Source organism: Scylla paramamosain, unplaced genomic scaffold (genome assembly GCF_035594125.1).
Source record: "Scylla paramamosain isolate STU-SP2022 unplaced genomic scaffold, ASM3559412v1 Contig33, whole genome shotgun sequence".
Classification (NCBI taxonomy): domain Eukaryota; kingdom Metazoa; phylum Arthropoda; class Malacostraca; order Decapoda; family Portunidae; genus Scylla; species Scylla paramamosain.
In genome coordinates this window covers 626,808-649,947 of record NW_026973698.1, presented here as the reverse complement: position 1 = coordinate 649,947, position 23,140 = coordinate 626,808, and the positions used below count along the sequence as shown (strand labels likewise).

The following is a 23,140-nucleotide window of genomic DNA, read 5'->3' as shown; positions in this document are numbered from 1 at the left end:
GACCAGTGGATGCATGTTTAGCCCAAATCACAGTACTTCAGTTCAGTCCAGACCAGCACAGTCCAGCCCAGTCAAGACTAGACGGCCCAGCACACCTCCGACCAGGCCAGCCCACCAGTACTAAGCCTCACGGTCACATCACAGAATGTTAACGTAAGCCCCTTTGCAGCTCAGCGTCTCGTCTTGTTGATAATGAAGGCAGCTTTTGTTCTCCCTAGTAAGCCTTTTAAAAGTGGCACAAAAACGTTAATAATTCAGGTAAGTAACTTCACAGGACATTTCTGGATATACTTTTCACTGATAGTGCGATAGTAGTAGTAGTAGTAGTAGTAGTAGTAGTAGTAGTGAACTACTGCTACTAACAAGAACAAGAAAAACAAATAATAATAATAATAATAATAATAATAATAATAATAATAATAATAATAACAATGCTATCCTCATTGTTATTACTATTATTATTATTATTATTATCATTATTATTATTGTATTTATTATTATTATTATGAGGCGTTCGTCCGCAAAATTAATCATAAAGCAGGAGATATTTCAGCCTCTAATAATGAAAGCATTCTAAATACCAAACACACACAGGAGAAGCACAAATGCGTGGCAGGGCAGTGGCGAGGCTGATGCAAGGCTGCGAGGTGTGGTGATGGCGGTAGCGGGGAGGTGATACCTGCCTGGATTCACACAACATACGCTAAAGTTCCTCTCAGCACGCATACATATAACGGTCCACGCGCACCAGGGGACGCATTAGATATACTCGTGTGTTGATAATTATTATACATGGATGAGACTGAGGTGCCCTGCTGCTGTGAGAGGCTCCTTGCACGTGTCAAGAGCAAAACATCAAGAGAAATAGAGAAGGCAAGCTGTGCCGACCTTTGCCTCTTTCTCTTCCTCTTTCCCACTAGGCGTTCTCTTTGAGACTATCGGATTTAACAGAGCAATTAAGAATATACAAAAAAACTATCATATATAACGAGGAAGGGATGGCGCACGAAGCAATCTGCAAGCTAATTACGCAGAGGTGATTAAACCGGCTGAGGAAATTACACCGAACACGTTTATCCCTGATGAGTTTCCAAAACGACTCCACCATTTAAGTGGCAACTCACTCCTAAATGTGGACACAATTCTGCCTTGAAAGAATACCAGAGACAGTCAGAGTCCACTGATATTCCACACACTTGGGCGTTTTCTCTCCTGGAAATTGTTTCGTTCAAAGAGAAAGTGAACTAAATTCAGCGCCGCCGTCTTTTTCTTGACAAGGTAAAGAGATACACAATATGAGAAAATATCTCAATAGAAAAGATGAAGAATCATACAATAACAAAAACACACCGGTAGAAATATCATTAACAAACTCCACAACAACAACAACACCTTTCTTTACTAAATCTGTTCTTCATTCACACACAAAGCTACAAAAGTGGAAGAGAAAAACGCGTGTCCACCACCACCACCACCACCACCATCACCACAAAAGACGTGCACTGAATCTTTGCGTGGTGGCGCCCGAGAGAGTCCTGCGCCTTCTGCCACAGCGACTCCCAGTTCGGGGAATGCGGAGGCGTGGCGAGGCAGGAGGAAGAAGCGAAATAGGGACGGACTGCGAGAGGAGATAAAAGAGGGAGGCAGAAAGGAGAGGACAGAGCGGCAGGCGAGAAAAATGAGACTGACACAGGGATTTGGGGAGAAGGGCAAACAAAACAACGCAGGCACTCTTAAACTCCGCGAAAATATCCTGTCAAAAGAAAACTGAAATACACTGATGAGAGAGAGGAGAGAGAGAGAGAGAGAGAGGAGAGAGAGAGGAGAGGAGAGAGAGAGAGAGAGAGAGGAGAGAGAGAGAGAGAGAGAGAGAGAGAGAGAGAGTTACACTAATGGATTTTCGCGCCAAGGTATTTTCGTCGATGGAATAGATAAGAATAAATTAATGGCACAAAAAACTCTTAAATTTTAAAAAGTAATGCAACATACATCGTGCAAAGAAAACGTGACGGCAAAGATGAAAGGGTGATAAGGCGCGAGGCATCAGTGGTGGTGGTGGTGGTGGTGGAGGAGAAGGAAGAGGAGGAGTAGGAGGAATGTTAAAGGAGGAAAAGAAAGGAACAAGTGGAGGTAAAGGCGGAGGAAAAAAATGATAAGCAACACACATACACGCTGTTGACGTTGATTAAGAGGGAGCATTTACCAGGTGTGTGTGTGTGTGTGTGTGTGTGTGTGGTGTGTGTGTGTATGTTTGTTTTAAAGGCACTGGAATCTGGAAAACAGTCTCTCTCTCTCTCTCTCTCTCTCTCTCTCTCCTCTCTCTCTCTCTCTCTCTCTCTCTCTCTCCTCTCTCTCTCTCTCTCTCTCTCTCTCCCTGCTTACCTAGCCATCAATCTTCCTTTATGTTCATAAAATAAATAAATAAGTAAATAAATACACACAAAAGCAAAACTGCAAATATCTTGGCACATACAAAGTACTAATTACACACACACACACACACACACACACACACACACTGACACGAGAAACCTGAAGCATTGCCGGAAATACAGTAAGTGTAAAAGACATTATTGCATTAGTGTTTAAGATAATTCCTTTTTTACTTTGGTGTTGAGCACTGACATGATGATGAGAAATACTCACTGTAGTGTATGCACGTCTGTAAAAGTTTTAGACAGCGTCCTCCTATAGATAACTCATAAATCCGCGTAAGAATTAAGAGGTGCTTCCCAGGGGTCTATCTTAAGTCCACAAATTGTGTGTACAGTACGGCTTCTTTCACACATTGAGCCTCGGAACACTTCCTAAGAGCCTAAGAAGGTAGTTCCTCGATTTATGAAGCATCGGAATTCCGGTGCTTCAGCCATCATTCACTCCTACATAAAAATGAGAAGCGCGTCAGGCGTTGCCTCTCTCGATACAAGTTTGCATATTTAATCGACAAAAAATGAGTCCATGAAGAATTTAAGCCGCACATCAATCTTCCTAATCCTCCGCGCTGTGCTGGCCATTGCACCTCAGCGTATCGAATATGTTCATCAATACAGAGATGGAAATAAATTATATGAAGATTGATGACAGTAAAGAGAAAGTGAAGCAGACACAGGAGAGACAGGGCTGGTGCTACGGCGCGCGCTTCCTTCACTGAATAATGTTTACACACAGACATCGTGCCAGTGGTACAAAACAAGACGCGCAAGCTTCCTAGCAACTCATGGCTTGAAATAATGCAATAATGTCTTTTAAATTGAATCTCAATTTTGACATTTCTTTGCTTTTAACTAATTATTTTATCTAGTGAGAGCACCAGCAGATAACACTGACGTGCTATCTGCTGGCAAGGACAACTCGTTCAGCCAAGACTCGGCTGCAGAGGCAGAGGCAGACTCGGCAGTGGCAGACTTGGCAGAGGGAAAGGCAGAAGCAGGAGTTGCCTCGACGCGGCCTGATAGCAAGTGATGAGCGTCTTGGTCAACACCGGTGCGTGTGGTGAGGGCGTTATGGCTCACCAGGGACTGCATCTTTACTTGCTTTCTTTCTGCTTCTTATGAGAATACAGGGGACACATGCATGACTAACAAGCATAAGGCGAGGGACAAACAGTCAGCCGAACACTGCGCATTGTGTCTGGCAATCTCAGTAGTAGTCTTTATTTTCACTGTTTTTTGTTGCCCTTGTTGTCCCTCCTACATAAAAACAAAAAGGACCGACAGACAGATAGACACACAGCCAGATATACGTAAGACTATTGTCAGATGTTCTGAGGTATACGTGATCACAACGTTCTTAACCCTTATGTTCCGGTGATTAAATTATTTTCCCATAAGCCATGACGGGTAAAAATCATAAACTAGAAATTGTCAGAAGACTGTTTGGATACTAATATTTTTTTTCTCTGTTATTCTGAATACAATGATGTACTTTGTAGCTCCATGTGATCTCTGAAAAGGTTAGTTATGGCTTATCAAGGATCTCGCTGTGTGATCTGTCAATCAGAAACAGCCCGGAGAAGACACACACACACACACACGCACACACACAAACACACACACACACTCTCTCTCTCTCTCTCTCTCTCTCTCTCTCTCTCTCTCTCTCATCTTGGAAGAGAAATTGTACACTTCAAATGAGAGAGAGAGAGAGAGAGAGAGAGAGAGAGAGAGAGAGAGAGAGAGAGAGAGAGAGAGAGAGAGAGAGAGAGAGAGAGAGAGTATATATCAAGTTTCAAGCAAATAACATTCTCTCTCTCTCTCTCTCTCTCTCTCTCACACACACACACACACACACACACACACACACAATAATAGGGAAGGATCTGAGATGCTTCCCTATTATCAGGCTGTCCGTGTCCTTCGCTCTTATCAGGTCCCTCGGCTCTTATCAGGGTGCTTTCCACACGGCGGGTCGCTGGGGTTGCCAAGTGTCGCCCTCAGAATGGGACATTTAAAACATTTTAAACATTTTAAACATTTTATTAAGAAAGGGGGATGAAATACAGTGCAGGGGGGGGGGGGAACAAGGGTAAGTACGAAATACAGAAATATAGGAGAAGGTTACAGTCACCGAGCGTCCGGTTTGCTGTGGCATACATTGCTTTCAACTTGTGGCCTTAGTGCTTTATTGTTGGATAAGCTATGTGTACATTTGTGACTATGTGTGTTTAGAGTTTACTTAAGTTTTACAGATAAAATGATGATTAACTTATTACAATGAACATTACAGTCAATGATATACTGGTTTCTGGATACAGATTTTTCTCCAGGGAAAGTAGGCTCCTTGGGAACCAGGCATGGCTTGATGGGGGTGCAGAATGGGAGAATAGCTTAGTTACCGCTAAATATACAGAGCTAGTGGCAACACTACGGGTGGAAACAGATGCCACACACTTCCACGCGCCATCTGACTCGAGAAACCGCGCTTGGAGCTCAAAATTGAGGCGCGAAAATTCTTGATTACGGGAACGATCGCCGTCGCTACGGACGCACCTGATGCAATCGTTCATATATGATCACCGGAATGAAAGGGCTAAGACAGGTACAATATATATATATATATATATATATATATATATATATATATATATATATATATATATATATATATATATATATATATATATATATATATATATATATATATATATATATATATATATATATATATATATATACTTAGTAAAATAAAAGTTCCTTTTTACTTGTTGCCTAAAGGCCGAGCATGACGTGTGTGTGGCTGAGAATGCAGGTCACCTGTGATTATTTTGTTGCATGTGAGGCACGACGCTGCAACCAATAGCTATTACTGCAACTATCACTGCTTTTATAGACACACACACACACACACACACACACACACACACACACACACACACACACACGTAGATAAGTAAATAAAAAAAAAAAAGATAGCACGTAGTGTAATCAACACGACTACAGTATCCCCAGCCTAATGCCCCGATCCCCAACTCCCTTACCACCCACGCAGTGTCCACCTCCACCACCACCATTCCCACCACACCCTCTCTGTGCCGCGCAGCACAACGACCTTCATCTCGTCTGCATCATTAAAATTTCCACGTCCATGATTTGGCAGCGCGCCTCACACACAAGTCTCCAATGGGGCCGTGTTTTCGCTTCGGTGGTGCACACACTTCCCACGCCCTGCCTCCCTGCCTCCCTGCCGGTGTCCCTGATCGCGCCACCGCCAGACGCCTTGTAAGCGAGCAGCCTGGAATCACACCAGGGACTCCTCTCCCTTCCCTCTTCCTTTCCCGCGTTCATATCATTGTAGTGGAGCCTCTGATGAAAATTTATAGGGAATCTCAGAGGCTTATTGCTTGCTGCATGCGCGGCGCCTGAAGCAGTGATGCATTGAGTGCCAGGAAATGCATATTGAGCCGAGCTATGCCATTATATTCAGCCGACCATTGGGTTTATTGAAAAGCTGTTATTGCCGCGGTTGTGTCCCGTTCTCGTAAGGGGAGGGAGGGAGGGAGAGAGGGAGGGAAGGAGGGTGAGGCAGGGACACTGGTGGGCAAAGGGAACGAAGGCTGGGAGGGCCAGAAGATCCATGTGACTCTAGCGTGCTCATCAATACACCACCAGACTACTAATGTTATTATGATCAATATATTCAGCTTACATCACAAAAATTCACCTACCACGAACCGGGGCCATCGTTATTAACAACACTGAACCCTTTCTTCCCTGGAGAGAAGCGCGGGTGAGGCTCATTCCCGCTCCCCCCGGTAGTGAAGTCTGCGCCGGGCAAACACTGCCTCGAGATGAAAGAAGCTTCGCCTCTCTGTCCCGGGAATCAAACACGAGTCTTTTGTCTTGACCGAGCCAAGGGTGTACTGCTGTGAGACAGAGAAGCAGCGAGCCTGTACGAGTGTTAGTGAGAGAGAGAGAGAGAGAGAGAGCACAATTTGTCGCGCTTAACTTCATATTATCTAACATGGCGAATTCAAATACTCTACTGGATGAGCATACAGAGAATTAGTATTTTTCACAACTCTTTCATAATTTAATGGAAACTATGATAAACATGTTCTGTGTGTGTGTGTGTATGTGTGTGTGTATGTGTGTGTGGTTCAGTCACGTACATGTCTCTCCATACACGTCCGGTCCAGAGGCGTCAATTATCGTTCGCTGTACTGTGGACATGTTAGGAGGGCTCGTAGCATGAATGGAATGTGAACTTTTACAGAACCCCTCACTGGAATCATGCACAATCGCTGATTATACAATATTTGTACTGTTTTTTTTTTTTTTTTTTTCTATTCCTACTATACTCTCATACCTCCATTCTTATCATTACCGTGTGACCTTTGGCTGAATACATACATTCATTCTTACATACATACATACATACATAGATGCCATTATTACTGAAAGATAAGAGGCATACATGTTTTTTGTGTGACACATAGTATTGGTATCATTAAGCTAAAACACAGTGACTATCATTCCCTTTTTCTCTGTCTTTTTGTTGACATGATGTCGGTGAGTCAGTTTAGCAGCTCAGACACCAAGTTATGAACACACATTTGTGTTGTTGCCTTGTCGTTAGTGTGGCGTGACCCCGTGACTTGCTGCTCTGTGTAATGGCGTGGTAGAAAATGTGCTACAAAATGTACCAAGGAATTCCGAGCATTTCTTTCCACATTAGCAGCATTGTCAAGGAACGTTTGCTTGGCGTCTTGGTGATGGTGGTGGTGGTAGTGGTGGTGTTCTTGTAATGTACTGTACAAGGGATTGCTAGTTTATGATAATGTTGGTGATGTTATTTTTGTATATCATTGCCGTTGTTGTCGGTGGTGATGGTGGCGGCAATAGTAGTAACCAGAAGTGATGGTGTAGCTACTCATCCCGTCACACCAGGAATCTACACGGAAACACCGCACCGCACGTCACCACACCACATAGCATTACACTCGACTGGCACCCTACACCACCACAACCACCAGACAGCTCTACCCAGCCAGCCGTGCGCTTTATCATATATACGCGCACGTACCTGTCCTTTCTCCGCTGCACCACTTCACTGCTTTAATCGATAATGTTACACGAATGAAGGGTTTCTATTAAAATTATTGGATCATCACCAGGGAGCACAGCCAAGAGCTTCAGTATCACACACTTCATCTTCTTAATAGCACTGGGATTATTAGAAATGTACCACATGAACACAATCTTTCCTCCAAGGGAAGACGACCCCTTCCTCGCCGATTCCAGCGTCCCTTTTCAACTGCCAACGAGTGTGAAGACACAGAGAGAGAGAGAGAGAGAGAGAGAGAGAGAGAGAGAGAGAGAGAGAGAGAGAGAGAGAGAGAGAGAGAGAGAGAGAGAGAGAGCTGGTAACATTAGGAAACAAACTCAAGTCTCACACTGAAATAAGCTTACATTAAACAAAGCATATGGTATTGTTATCTTGACGCATCACGAACAAACGAGACAACGGAACGGAACGGAAAGAAAAGAGTGGGGGAAGTAAAGAAGAACACTATATAGAGAGGGAAATATGGGATGAAGGACAGCAATACATTAAAAGTGAGTGGGCTTTACCACACTGCTACATTAATTTAATTATTTTTTTCCTAACGAGACAACTGTTATTCCATCTCAGTTTTATACAAAAGAGTTAACAAGATCCCCCACACGCACTGTATCCTGTCCTACCTAACGGTACATCATGCCTCACACCTGCCCGCCTCCTTCCCTTTCCCACACACCACACTCCCTCTTCCTCACACCTGCACGTCCCAACCGATGAAATTAGTTGAAAAAATTGAAAAAAAGAAAAAAAAACACCAGAAAAGTCACATCCGTTGCCACTGACGCCGCGACGGGAATTACCTGACGAAGGGGCAATAGACATTCTACTCTTCTCCTCCTCCTCCTCCTCCTCCTCCTCATCCTCCTCTTGTCACCTCAACTCTTCTCTTCAACTGCATGGGAAAAAATCTCGTCTCTTCAGTCCTCTTTGATCTCTTTTCATCACTCTCTTCATCTCTCTCTCTCTCTCTCTCTCTCTCTCTCTCTCTCTCTCTCTCTCTCTCTCTCTCTCTCTCTCTCTCTCTCTCTCTCTCTCTCTGTCGTTCTTTTTCACTTCCCGTACCCCTCCCTTTGCATGGCATTCCATATCTTTTTCAGGTCTACTGGCGTCTCTCTCTCTCTCTCTCTCTCTCTCTCTCTCTCTCTCTCTCTCTCTCTCTCTCTCTCTCTCTCTGGATGTTCCTTCTTTTTCATCCACAGTTTAATGGTTCTGATCTTATTAATTTCATTTTTTTTTCTCCTCTTTATTCACTACATTGGTTTTCCTAGATGCGAGTGTTTTTTTTTTTGAGGTGTGAGAAGAGTTCAATATTCCCTTGAAGCACCTCACCATTTTTTTTTATTTCAACATAATCTTATCTCTTTCTTTCCCATGTTTTTTTTTTTCTAGTCACATAAACCTTTTCGCGACGGTTTTATTGAACAGAAATAAAACCTCAAGCACTAGAGAGTTTGACTGATTTAATCCCACTTACTGCTTTCATTGCCGTCTTTCCACATTATATTTTAAACCTGTACCAGACCCTTTTCCTGTAAGCCAGAGGGTACGCCGTGGCAACCGAAGCGTCAGTACGGCAGGTGAGCAGCTCAGACGCAGATCAGACACACAGGTTTCACTCCTGCAGCCTTCACAGCCCGAGGCGCATCAAGACGACGCCACCACTACAGCCAAGGAGCACTGCACCAGACCTGCGTGCCTCGTGACAGTCGTGCGGACAGGAAGTTTCCAATTCGCAGAGCAAGCCGCCTAATGCTGTTCACTGCCGAGAACAAAAACCCTGCAGCTGAATTTTACTAGTGCGAAAACAACCCCCCATTAAAGTTATTCAGAGTGGGAAAGGTCTCATCACTGCGCCAGACGCAACATGCTGTGTGACATGTGCAGCGTGTCAAGGTGTGCAGTGTGTCATGGTAAGCAGCGTGTCGGCGTCAGTGGACAGTGTGTCAGTGGACTGATTACTTGACGGTCACGCGCGGGATTGGAAAGTGAAGATCCAACGCTCGCTTTCCACGCCATAATGTTTACTGGGGTTTGACGAACAGTGCTGGGAGCTTCACTGCAGCAGCTTTCACACTTCTTTATAACATTCACACAAAACTGCACGACCGGCTCTGTGGAGATGGTGGAGCGACCTTACACTCACTTGTTCACGATTGCTTTGGTTCAGTTTTTTTTAAATAACTGTAGTCTCTCCCTATAACTGCAAGCATACGATACATTGCACTGCTCACTATCGAAGCATTTGTTCCTGGGTGGCCGCAACGCGTGGGGCAGGTTGTCGTACCTCACAGTAAACGTAGATAGGTAGATTTATTGATACACAGATTGATTTTTTACATCGGTTGGGTCATGTATTGCAAAGTAATACCACAGGCCACGAAATACGAATTTACTTTCAAGGACGCACACACACGAACTCAAGAACAAACGTGGTAAAGTTCAAGAAGAAAAAAATCTTCGAAAATCTGTGTAAAACATTTGGACTCATGAGCACGCTGCCACCCTGCCAGCACGGAGGCACAGCTGAGGCAAGACGCCACTTACTGAGAATAGTAAATTTGTAAGAAAATGTCAGACGAAGTTAATATTAAAACAACCTGACATCGCTAAATAGTGGTGATGGCATGCTTGATTTGGAGACGACACTCCGGCCAAGCGAAGAAAATGTTGGTAATTGTGACAGAAACCACCATCGCCACCAGCACCACACAGCAAAGACAAACTGAACCACAGGAAGAATGCGACCATTAGCATAACGAAGGTAACCTAATCACACAAGATCAAAATACTGTGCCGACACTCAGCAGATATTATGTCCCAATACAACAAAGTCCATCCAGCGAGCATCGGCGAAAATAACTTCAGCTTAGACATTCAACAGTCAACCGGTCCAACAGAAGAGCAAAGCATAATGGACTTAGACATTAAATAATCATTCAGTGCTCCCAAAAGAACACCGTCAACTTGTGACTGAAGAGCTGAGTGTCACATGCATCACACGCCTAGATAAAGCCCACTTCAGCGAGGGACTGGCTAATGACTCCTGATGAAAGGCCGTGTGTCTCAGAGCTTCCTTATTAACACTGACTTATAATAAATGTGTGAGCAGCTACTGGTAAACACAATGCACATATGAAGCTACGTCTGTCCACACACACACACACACACACATTCTCTCTCTCTCTCTCTCTCTCTCTCTCTCTCTCTCTCTCTCTCTCTCTCTCTCTTGTCTCTCTCTCTCTCTCTCTCTCTCTTTCCTTTAACACCCTTGTCTTTTCCTCTGATTATTTCTTTCTTCCGATGCCATTTTTATTAATTTCTCTCTCTCTCTCTCTCTCTCTCTCTCTCTCTCTCTCTCTCTCTCTCTCTCTCTCTAAATCCCTAGCCCTCCCCTTTCTCTTTCCCCCCTTCTCTCTCTCTCTCTCTCTCTCTCTCTCTCTCTCTCTCTCTCTCTCTCTCTCTCTCTCTCTCTCTCTCTCTCTCTCTCCTCCAGGTATGATATGATTTCGTCAAGCTGAAATCAGGAAGTGGCATTCACCCAACCCTACAGCGATGAAGGAAAATCACTGTATTGTTGGAAAATTGTTGGGTTTTCCTCTTTTTTTTTTTCCGCCGTGTCTTGAGTGACAGTGGGTCAAGCATCTTATCAGGTGTGTTCATTTACATTTTTTTTTTTTTGCCAGGTTGGGTCGCGGTCACTTCCTTACTTGATTGTACCCTGATATAAGGACTCTCTCTCTCTCTCTCTCTCTCTCTCTCTCTCTCTCTCTCTCTCTCTCTCTCTCTCTGACATGTACGGCATAGAAATGGTTATATTATTTTACCTGAAGATTTATATTTATTAGAGGAGCAACACAGGTAAATAATGGACACGTCAAGTGCAATCCAGTATCGAGCTCAAGTATTTTGTCTCGATCATATTTTCATTAACCGGCTAATTTACTTGACGTATTAACGAAAGGCCAATGAATTTTCAGTTTGACTTTTTTTTTCATAGTATAAAATGTTTAAGTGTTCGTTATTATTCGTATGAAAATTAACTAATTAACTGAAGCCTTCAATTACCCTTCATAGGACAGTTATTTTCATTTTTTCTTTTGTCATTAGAATTTTGTTTTATCGTTACCATTGATACTTTTTTCTTTTTACTTTTATAGGAATATATATCTATGTTTTTATTACGGCCCAAAGAACAATGAACGTAAGATTTAATGCCATTTACTGGACAAGCAATATTCAAGTTCATGTTACCATCCCCCGTCCTTGCAATCAGCCAAGCTTTCAACGTGCAAGAGAAATCCCGTGTCTTCTCACGTCCCTCTACCCAACAACTGTCGCCCCGGGGACGCACAGAGGGACAAGTGTGCTGAGTGGAGCACTGGCGCGAACGTGACTGACGGTGAGGGAATTAACTCAAAACATAACAACCACTGGCCAACGAAATTATTCCTAAAACAACCAACGTTTATGAATACTGAAAATTATTCGTTCCATTTAGTATGATGTGAATTACCCTCTCTCTCTCTCTCTCTCTCTCTCTCTCTCTCTCTCTCTCTCTCTCTCTCTCTCTCTCTCTCTCTCTCTCTCTCTCTCTCTCTCTCTCTTTTTATTTACACAAATCTACATGATATGTGTTTACAGAGTTGCTGTACATATACTTTACATATTTCATACAACAATTTAGGCTAAAGAAGTCACTGTTAATGCCTTCTATCTGAAAGTCTCTCTCTGTCTGTCTGTTGCAACCACACATTCACTGCAGTGTTGAACTGCTGCCTGGTCCAGCCCTCAACACTTGGCTGCACGGTAACAAACTCGTTCTACCAGCCAATGTATGTGTTCAGAAACTGTCTTTGATGGTGCTACGTTCTGCACCTGGGCTGGTGCAGCTCCCCAGGGGCTCTCTCTCTCTCTCTCTCTCTCTCTCTCTCTCTCTCTCTCTCTCTCTCTCTCTCTCTCTCTCTGCGGTAATGATAACATATCTTGTAGTTGTGTCAAAGTATCATTCATTTAATCTCTCTCTCTCTCTCTCTCTCTCTCTCTCTCTCTCTCTCTCTCTCTCTCTCTCTCTCTCTCTCTCTCTCTCTCTCAGAGTCTCTCTCTCTCTCTCTCTCTCTCTCTCTCTCTCTCTCTCTCTCTCTCTCTCTCTCTCTCTCTCTCTCTCTCTCCTACCTACTAAACACGCCACCTACAAATTCTCTGTCAATATACCACGCGTATAAATAATCTTCCACCTTGTATACAGGTGCCATCAATCTCCCCCTGCAAGCTGTGAGTTATCCCGCACTCTACGCGCCAGTAATGAAAAATAAGGAGGCTGTGGCGTCCAGGTTGGTGGGAGATGCATCGCGCCATCACATGCACACACTGACACGGCACGAGCAAGGGGAACGTGTGTGTACATGCTGCTTCGTGTTTGTGAGTTATGAGAGTTTTCTTTGGCTATTTTACTGTGTTAATGCTGCAGTTTATGACACTAAAAAGCACTGTATGTAACTATAACAGGCATCTACGATAAAGAAAATAGATCTTTTTTTTTTTCACTGTAATGCGCTAAACTTTGCAACACAAAGTACTGCACACAATTTTAATAATCACATACGTATGTACAAGACAGCAAATTACAGTAGAAGAATTTTTTTTTCCATTATGTAATGAAGGGAAGGAAATGAGAGAGTAGTTCATCATACAAAGCTGTGTGTCATAAGCAGTGAACAAGCTTAATCACAGACCTGTTCTCAAAGGCCACACTGATAATTAGTTTGGGTTAAATAATAATTAAATCCCAATAAATAATAATTAAAATCCCAATAAAGACCTAGAAAACTACAATGACTATTACTACAGCCTGTGAAATGTTGCGGTAAGACGTAGAAATGTTTGATAATGTTGTGCGTCCTCATCCAAGTCAGATTCAGTGGGGACACGTTCTCCCTGGCCGTCCTTGTCCACATGTCACATTCGGTGCAGTTCAAACTGAAGTAAAAAATGCACCAGTTTTGTTCGCGTGACAATGGTCAGGGTCAGACTGCGCTGTGTCTTGTGTCTCCACGAATGCCTCTGGCTGCTTCAATTAATTGGTTCGTTTTTCTTCCTCTTTTTTTATTCACTTTATTTATTTACTTATTATTATTTTATTTTTTTGTTATGGTTAGTGGAAGACATGCCTGTGTTAAGTACTGTGACAGGTGGGGAGGTGTCGTGATGCACCTGTACTCCACACTCAGGTGATGAAGTAACAAATATACATTTGTACCTTAATAACAAATCGTAATTTAACCACTTAATCATAGCGACAAAATAAAAAAAAATAAATAAATAAAATTAAAAGTCTAGAGTTGAACAACAGTGTGTTATGTAAGTCAGTAAACAAATGACAGCTTTGGTAGCAAGATAAAAACAAAAAAGTGTTGCAGTCTTATACGGTAATCGTAGTGAATATCCTTCCCAACATGAAAAAAAAACCCCAATGGCTATGTCTTGTATGAATTAATTTTATTTAGTCCACCAGCCGTTCCTTGGAATCCACTCCAGGGTGACTATAACAAGTTTTGCATTTGCTTCGGTTCCCAATACTCTCCTCCTGCATACTGGATCCCTGTCGCCCGCCCTCCCCTTATCTCCCTGAAGCATTCCAACACTGTCTTGCTATCTGATGAGGCACTACACACTACTTTAGTCAGCACAACACTTCACACAGAGTTAAATATCCTTATTTCCACGTTCCTGATCCTACCGTAACAATATACATGAATACCCAGTTTTATGTGTGGCAAGAGGACTCTTCTATAAATATTATAGGAAGGAATAAAAAAAAAAGCCGTAGAGGACAAGAGACTTTATGGCGCACAATATTTCACAGAGACACGAGTGTTCATTTTTCCGTGTCTCTTCAGCATACATACAGATGAGGGGCGCTGCACTAAGGGGACGTGACTGGATGAGCGCGGGTAGGGTGGCCATGAATGCGGTGGAATGACAGCCCTGATGGTGGTCATCCACCCATTAAGTGTTCCCCGCCCCTCAACTAAGAGAATGAAAAGCAAATAAAAAACACAATTTTTAAAAATATTGACCCATAAATAATTCATCGTTACATGGACACTTTTAAGTCTCAACACACTGCCGGTGGCTGGGACCACCAAACACTGATGCTGAGGCACGCTAAAAAGGCAATCACAGAAGGTCAGTACCCCTCTACACTAGGAAATTTAAGCTTCCGAGTATAATAATAACAGCTTGCTCTCTCTCTCTCTCTCTCTCTCTCTCTCTCTCTCTCTCTCTCTCTCTCTCTCTCATGGTAATTAGTGCCCCAGGACTCCCCACATGTGCACTACACGTGGTGATGGCGGCACGAACGGAATGAATTAAACAGACGAGTTAGTCGGCAGCCAATCATCGTATTACCAAGGCTAATCAGGTGCTCACTCTCGCATGTTTTGGCAGACTAACGACCCTCACTGAATTGATTATGAGGATCACTTATATTTCTTAACTCTTACAAACACAAGGTCTCGTCCTGGAGCCCTCTGTTCTTGTGTCATGAGGTGTGACGATAACAAGCTTAACTTTGCTTTTCATTTTTTTTTTTTTAGTACCGCAGCAGCAGCAGATGAATACTCTAGCCAGTGTTTTCATTTTTTCAATGTCTGCCGTTTTCTAGAATCTTTGTCTTATTTGACCTACTTTCCACTTTCCTAAATGACCCACGTGACCTCATTTCTCCCATTCCCTATTATCACCATATCCGTAAAAAATGTCCTGCCTTTCTGCATCACGTATAGCTACTATTGTCAACACCATCCAAACTATACTTAACTTCCTAACTACTTTCCCTGTTTCCTGTTCTTCTCTGAAAGGTACTAATCGTGATCACCTTGACGCAAGTGTTCTAAGAAATATGAGGCACCATTCTTGTTCTCTGTAAAACAAGTGTATTTGAGAAAGCAATAAAAATATACCACTTTAATACTGTAAAATTTCCTACTAGTAGTCATATCCCATTGCAAGCACTTCTGACCTCCTGTAAGATTCATTGAAGACATCATACCAGTATGAACATCACCAAGTGTTGCAATTACAAGGACTAGGTAAAGACAATCAGTCACTGCTAGCATCCAAACTAATATTATATTCCTCTCCCTCCTTTGCATAATTGATCTTCCCAAGCTTATGATGCAAGGCTGAACCTTCAATATAAGCAAGTCGTTATAAGGATTAAATATATCAAAATCACATGAAAGGGGAAGAATGACTGGCTTTCAATATCCTTCTTAGATTAATAAGCTTGTTCTTCTTCCTCACACTTCCACAAAATAAATTTCCACAAATAGATGACCAAAGCGACATTAAATTAACTGAAGTAAAATCCACTTCAATAAAATACTAGAAACACGAAAATAAAAAAATAACGAATTACAGTATTCTCATTCCCAAAGTTGGATTCTTCTAATATAAATATGAGAGAGAGAGAGAGAGAGAGAGAGAGAGAGAGAGAGAGAGAGAGAGAGAGAGAGAGAGAGAGAGAGAGAGAGAGAGACACCCCATCAAGCGCCACTCGGCAGGATGTCCACAGTCCACTACCCAGCAAGGCCACGTTACAAGCTCCACCTCACTGTTTACTCTCACTCCACTCCATTAAAAGAAAACTGAACTTGTGTGTACGGTAATGTGTGGCGGGGGATTCAGGATAATGTAGGTGGATTACTGAACAGAATATTTGATACGGTTGAGGATAATGCGCGCACGCACACACACACACACACCTCTCTCTCTCTCTCTCTCTCTCTCTCTCTCTCTCTCTCTCTCTCTCTCTCTCTCTCTCTCTCTCTCTCTCTCTCTCTCTCTCTCTCTCTCTCTCTCTCTCTTTCCACCTCTATTTCCACATAAATAATTTATATTTCCACATAAATAATAAGTAATCAGTAAGCAGAAAAAAAAAAAAAAGCAACGAAGCAGCATTATTTTTCTCCCCAGCAGACTTGATGACGTCAGCCATGATGGCGACGCGCACCGCTGCCAACACACCCCGAGACATCACCGTCCTCTACAAAAGGTACTGTCGAAATGGAATGGAAAATAAGAGGCGAAGAGAGTGCGGATATCCATTTTTCAACAACGCAATCGTGACATAATTTGATTTACGCTAAAATGAGACTTGTTAGGGGGAACAGTTACTGCGCAGGTGGTTCTCCACTAGCATAGATAACCACCATCAGATCAATCAGTACTACACCACTGCTATAGTATCTTCCTTACTTAATAGATAATGCCAATGGAACAGTTAAGCTGAACAAACACCAAATAAACACCACAAAGTAACGAGCCAGAGGGGAGGGAGCTTTAAAAGTCGAGGAGACGAGATCCTTCTATCCTTCTCCTCCCTTTCCTCTCTCCCACTTTAATCATCATGAACACGTATCTTTTATTTCAAAAGTAGAGATTCAGAATAAGATTTGCACGTGCTTCTGTCACTTCACACATAACAAATAAGCAGTGCTTATGGCAGAATTCCATTAGTCTTATTACCTACGTGTTATATTTGCATCGACATTGAAGGGTGCCAACATAACCGAAATAAGATTCAGCGCTGGTATATATTGTAATGTCTCAAAAGTACATTTTTACAATCTTCTTCACTCTGAACAACAAAATGAATGAAACGACTAAATACAGTAGTGAGTGGTACGGCAGAACATCGTTTAAGACATACTGAAATATAATATACGAAATAGAAAATGGAAGCAGAGCACAGATGTATCGCAAAGGTTGGTACTCCTGTCCGCTACCGCTTGTTCCGTCACTTCGCTCTTCCGATAGTCACCACCACCACTGTTTTCCCACTGTAACGACCAGAATACTGGGCCCGATTTGTACTTAGTAACGTTGTAATTGCTTGATAAGTATGTATGTAATGAGTGGATTCACGTGGAGGTGGGGAAGCGAGGGTGTGCGAGGTGATTTACGAACCTGCCGAAACAGGGAAGCCAGAGAGCAGCTGCCCGCCTGACCTCTCAATACCCTTGCCTGCCTACCTCCACCAGTACGCCTATCCGCCTATATTTCCTATATGTATTGTTGTTTACTCGCCTTCGTGAAATACAGCTGGAGAGCGTGCGTGTGGCTTTTCTTCCTGCCCCCTACTTCCAACGTAACACCACTCCCTGCAATCACACCTACCTTGCACATGTACGATATTGCCTCTGGGATCATTAAGTTTAATAAACAACAAAGCATTAACATTAATTACAACTCCCGGAGAGCTTCAAGAGTCAAGACAAGACGTTACCAAACAAGCCTACCCACTAACTACCCTTATAGTTCTCACTCCTTCACCTCAATTTAACTCATACTACGGTGGAAATCAAGACAAATCTCACCTTCTGTTTCCACAACGTAAAGGCCCACACGTTCATCACCATATATCGTCACGAGGGTTCTTTCACGCTCACTCAGTACAAAGCAACAGCACTTCGCATCGCCGCTGCTACCTGAGACTGCAGGGAGGCGCCGGCGAATGACTGCGGCTTGTGCCCACCTGTGACGTAATTCTCGGATGGACATGTGCAGGGCTACCAACTCTTCCACCACGACATACCTGCGGAAGGTGGACGTTTATCTGTAAATGTATGATTACAGATAAAGGATATACATACATGCAATACATACATACATACATACATATACATACATACATACATTCATATGGCAGTGTCAAAAGTATATTATATTGAACCATGAAACTGACCCAAAACACACACACACACACACACACACACACACACATATATATATATATATATATATATATATATATATATATATATATATATATATATATATATATATATATATATATATATATATATATATATATATGTCCTGTCTAGTCCTTTGCTCCACTATGATTCCCCGTCCTAGCCTTCCCCTTTCCCTCCTACCCTCCTACTCCCACACACGCTCGTCCTAGGCTTGGAAGCACAATGTCTGCACGAATTAACTCAAACAAAAGTCATCTGTCATCTACCACGTCAAAGCTTTCAATACCTAACACCAAACATTATTCCAAAGTACACACACACACACACACACACACACACACACAGTGTAAAGCATACATCTCAGAGTTGTCAAGACAAGATAAAAGATTTTTTGATAACGAAGGTAATGATATTATGACGGAAATGAAGCTACGTTAAAGTAAATTCGTCTCTCTCTCTCTCTCTCTCTCTCTCTCTCTCTCTCTCTCTCTCTCTCTCTCTCTCTCTCTCTCTCTCTCTCTCTTTCCATCGGGTGTTTTTCCGTTCCTCTGTTAATTCCTGATTATATAGATGGGAAATATCTTGCTAGCAGAGAGAGAGAGAGAGAGAGAGAGAGAGAGAGAGAGAGAGAGAGAGAGAGAGAGAGAGAGAGAGAGAGAGACGTACACTGACACTAAATAAACAGTGTTTGCATAACAATTTTCAACCGCACTCAAACTGAACACTGGTTTCATCGCATGTTGCACGACGATATCAAACCTACACTCCACAGAAATAAAATAAACCAAGCACTGAAACCACACATTTCTTTTTCCTGCATACCACATTTTGTCTCAGAAAACGTAACGAGGTGCTACGTGTATCCACTGGGCTGAGTTATTCCACATAGAAACTTTTATGAAAACAAAAACAAGAAAACATCACGCTGAGAAAATGGCAGCTATGGTGTGAGTTGAGGTGACAAATCGTTAAATTAATTGTTTCTAACCCACTGGCAAACCACACTGTAAAGAAACCATTAGACATTTGCTAATAGCTGGCTTTATTGTAAATTATCTGGGCCTGTTATAGTAATGATAATCCCTTGTTTTTGTACCTTCATGAAGTTCATGCTGCCTTGTAGAATTCCCCATCGTGGCTATCCAACTGGGAGAGGTGTAGGAGATAGCGTTATAGGTAGAGAAATGTACGCACAAGTGGTGACAGATGTATGAAGGACTGTCAGGAGGTTGATGCTGCCTTGTAGAACTTCCATCATGGCCATTGAAAAGGAGAGAGCGTTAGGTATAGAAAGAGATACTAGAAATGCACAGGCGGTGACAGACGTAGGAAGGGTTGGTAGTCCTGTCTTGTCACAGCTTGTCACACTGTCCTCCCTCAATACCTCCCTCCTCCTCTTTCCTCTCTCACTCTCTCTCTCCCTTCCCTCCCAGACTGGTGCCTTTCAACGTGAAATATTTTCTGTATTTAAATACTAAAGAAGATGTTCATTCAGCGTCAAAGTTTTCGGTGACACCAAATATTTGTCAGAGCATATATTGTGATGGGATCCTAACATTGCAGCACACATGGACGGATAGATGGCAAATGCAATTTAATATCAATAAATGCAAAGTGCTTAGCGTAGGTAGAGGAAACCCACACAATAGGTACACATTAGACAACCAAACTCTGGTAGGTACAGGGTACGAGAAAGATTTAGGAGTTATAGTTAGCTCTGAACTCCGTCTAGGGAAACAATGCATAGAAGCCAGAAACAAGGCAAATAGGGTACTAGGATTCATTTTTAGGAGTGTTAAAAGTAGAAGGCCGGGAGTAATATTAAAGTTATACTTGGCGCTGGTCAGACCTCATCTAGACTACGCTGTGCAGTTCTGGTCCCCACATTACAGGAAAGATATAGGTCTATTAGAATCAGTACAGAGGAGAATGACTAAAAGGATACAGGGGATGAGGAGTATTCCTTACGAGGCGAGGTTGAAGCTGTTAAATTTACATTCTTTAGAGAGACGTAGGTTAAGAGGGGACCTGATAGAAGTCTTTAAGTGGTATAAGGGTTTTAACAAGGGAGATGTAAGCAAAATTCTTAGGATCAGCAACCAGGGTAGAACAAGAAATAACGGGTTCAAGCTTGAAAAATTTAGGTTTAGGAAGGAGATAGGAAAAAATTGGTTCTCAAATAGAGTGGTAGATGAGTGGAACGGACTCAGTAATCATGTAGTTAGTGCTAGGACACTAGAGAGCTTTAAGAGAAGATTAGACAAGTTTATGGATGGGGATAACAGATGGAAATAGGTAGGTGTGTTTCATACAGGGACTGCCACGTGTAAGCCTGGTCGCTTCTTGCAGCTTCCCTTATTTCTTATGTTCTTATGTTCTTATACCTTCTCTCTCTCTCTCTCTCTCTCTCTCTCTCTGATTTTTCCTTTGTATTTCTTCGTTTCTTTAATTTCTGTTCCTTTGTTTACTTTTTTGCTCTTTTCATTCCTTTTCTTCCACAGAGAGAGAGAGAGAGAGAGAGAGAGAGAGAGAGAGAGAGAGAAGAGGGGATTATAGTAGTAATCGTGAAGAGAGGGAGAAGAGGCAGGTAGAGAAGGAGAGGAAGAGAGGGAGGAAGAGGAGGAAGGGAGGGATGAGGAGGTGCTGAGAAAGAGTTAGGAAGAGGGAAGGAGGAAAGGAGGGAATCAGGAGGGATTTAGTCGAGAAAGATGGAGGTAAAAGTGAGGGAAGGAGCAGTTTTCTACTTACCCTATGGAGAGAGAGAGAGAGAGAGAGAGAGAGAGAGAGAGAGAGAGGATATAATATAAAACTTTCCCTCCACGTTTATTACTACATATCATAATTTTCCTCTCAGTTTCCTCTCTCATTTGTCCTCTCATCTTTTTCCCCCTCTCATTTTTCCTCGCCCATCTTCTTTTTTCCCCTCACTTTCCTTCTCACCATCTTTTCTGTAACTTTTTTTTTACATTTCTCCTTTTCCCCTTTCTTTGTTAAATTTCCCTCTTTTTTCCTTGTTTCCTTTTATTTTAACTTTATTTTTCCATCACCTTCAATTCACTTTCATATTTCCCCCTCATACTCTCAATTCCCCTCACTTTCCCCTTATTTTCTCACCTGGTTTTGCCATCATCATAATCATCTCTTTATTGCCTCTTATCCTTTCCTTCCCCTCTCTCTCCCTGTCGTCCTTCTTACCTATTCCCCTCTGTCTCCCCTCTCCCTCTCCCCTCACCTCTCCCCTCACTCATAACTCACCTGTTCTCTCTCCTTAACTAGGCGCCTGGAGTGTCTCAAGCTCCCCGGGACAATGCTGGCGAGGGGAGAGAGAGAGAGAGAGAGAGAGAGAGAGAGAGAGAGAGAGAGAGAGAAGGGGGGAGGAAGATGAAAGAGGGAAAGAGGAATGATGGTAAGTGGGGGGGAGGAAGTGGGGGAATTTTGACGGTATTGTTGGCATCTCTTAATAATGAGAAAGAGGAAAAAGCTTGGTGATGGGGTGAGGGGAGGAGATGAGGGGAAAAATGTGGGGAAAGGTCAGATGCATTTATTAGTTACTGGGATGGGAAAAAAATTAAGACGTGTAGGTGTTTGGTTCAAGCACACACACACACACACACACACACACACACACACACACACACACACACACACACACACACACACACACACACACGAAGAGGTGAAGGCGAGGGGAAAGATTTGGGTGAGGGGAAGAGCAAAGGGAGAAGAAAGAAGAGAGGAGGAAAAGACGGGAGCAGGAGGGAGAGGGGAGAGGGGAGAGGGGAACAGCACTATGGAGTTATATATCTCCTGGTCATTCCCCTCTCCTTCCCCTTTCCCCTCTCTCTTCCCCTCTCACTCCCCTCTCCCATGACATTTGTGGTGTGGGCGGCTCTGTGTTTGTCGATTCCAAACCTCTACTACCTCCCCTCACTCCCCTCTCACTCCCCTCTCATTCCCATCACTCCTTTCCATTTACATATTTCGAACAATTTTCCCCTCACTCCTTAATTCCCTTTAAATTCTCCTTAATTTTTGGCATCCTGTTCCCTCAACTCATCCCTCCTTAAGTTACTAAGCAAAGGGCAGAAGGGGAAAAGAAGGGAAAAGGGAAACTACTCCTTATTGCTCTGAAAAGAAGAACAAGGAGAATGATAGGAGGAGGAGGAGGAGGAGGAGGAAGGGATGGAGGAGGAGGAGAGAGGAGAGAGGAGAGATGGAATGAAGATTGATGGGAAGGAGGGAAGGGAGGGAGATACAGGTGGTGGAAGGAGAGAGAGAGAGAGAGAGAGAGAGAGAGAGAGAGAGAGAGAGAGAGAGAGAGAGAGAGAGAGAGAGAGAATTCCAACCCTCTCTTTCACCCTCCCATGCGGTCGGTAGGTAGAAGCAAGAAACTGAGTGGCAGAGAGAGAGAGAGAGAGAGAGAGAGAGAGAGAGAGAGAGAGAGAGAGAGGAGGAGGAGGAGGAGGAGGAGGAGGAGGAGGAGGAGGAGGAGGAGGAGGAGGAGGCAGCCGCAGGAAACTGACGGACAAATGGACAAAGTTAAGACAAATTGGAGTCAGGGAAGTTTGCATATTATCTAGACTGCTGACGTTTGTACAGAGATGCTGCGAGGAGGAGGAGGAGGAGGAGGAGGAGGAGGATTGGTGGTTAGGTGGAATGTAAAAAGACTCGCGCTGACACTGAAGAGAAGGAATATGAGGAAGAGGTGGAGGAGGAGGAGCAGGAGCAGGAGGAGGAGGAGAAGGAGGAGGAGGATATAGACAAGGTGAAATGAGATGAAACCTGATGTTGAAATGATCCTCCTCCTCCTCCTCCTCCTC

General features: G+C 43.1%; 1 protein-coding gene across 4 annotated transcripts in view; it reads right to left on the bottom strand.

The window, feature by feature from the left end:
• The window catches only part of LOC135097824 (uncharacterized), a 66,720-nt gene extending 48,565 nt beyond the window's left edge, over positions 1-18,155 (bottom strand). For all 4 annotated transcript variants that reach the window (XM_063999895.1, XM_063999894.1, XM_063999893.1 and 1 more), the window contains exon 1: positions 17,940-18,155. In XM_063999895.1, coding sequence (XP_063855965.1) covers positions 17,940-18,123 — 184 coding nt within the window. In that variant the 5' untranslated portion in view covers positions 18,124-18,155. The remainder of the gene's footprint in view (positions 1-17,939) is intronic.
• Positions 18,156-23,140: the final 4,985 nt, after the last annotated feature.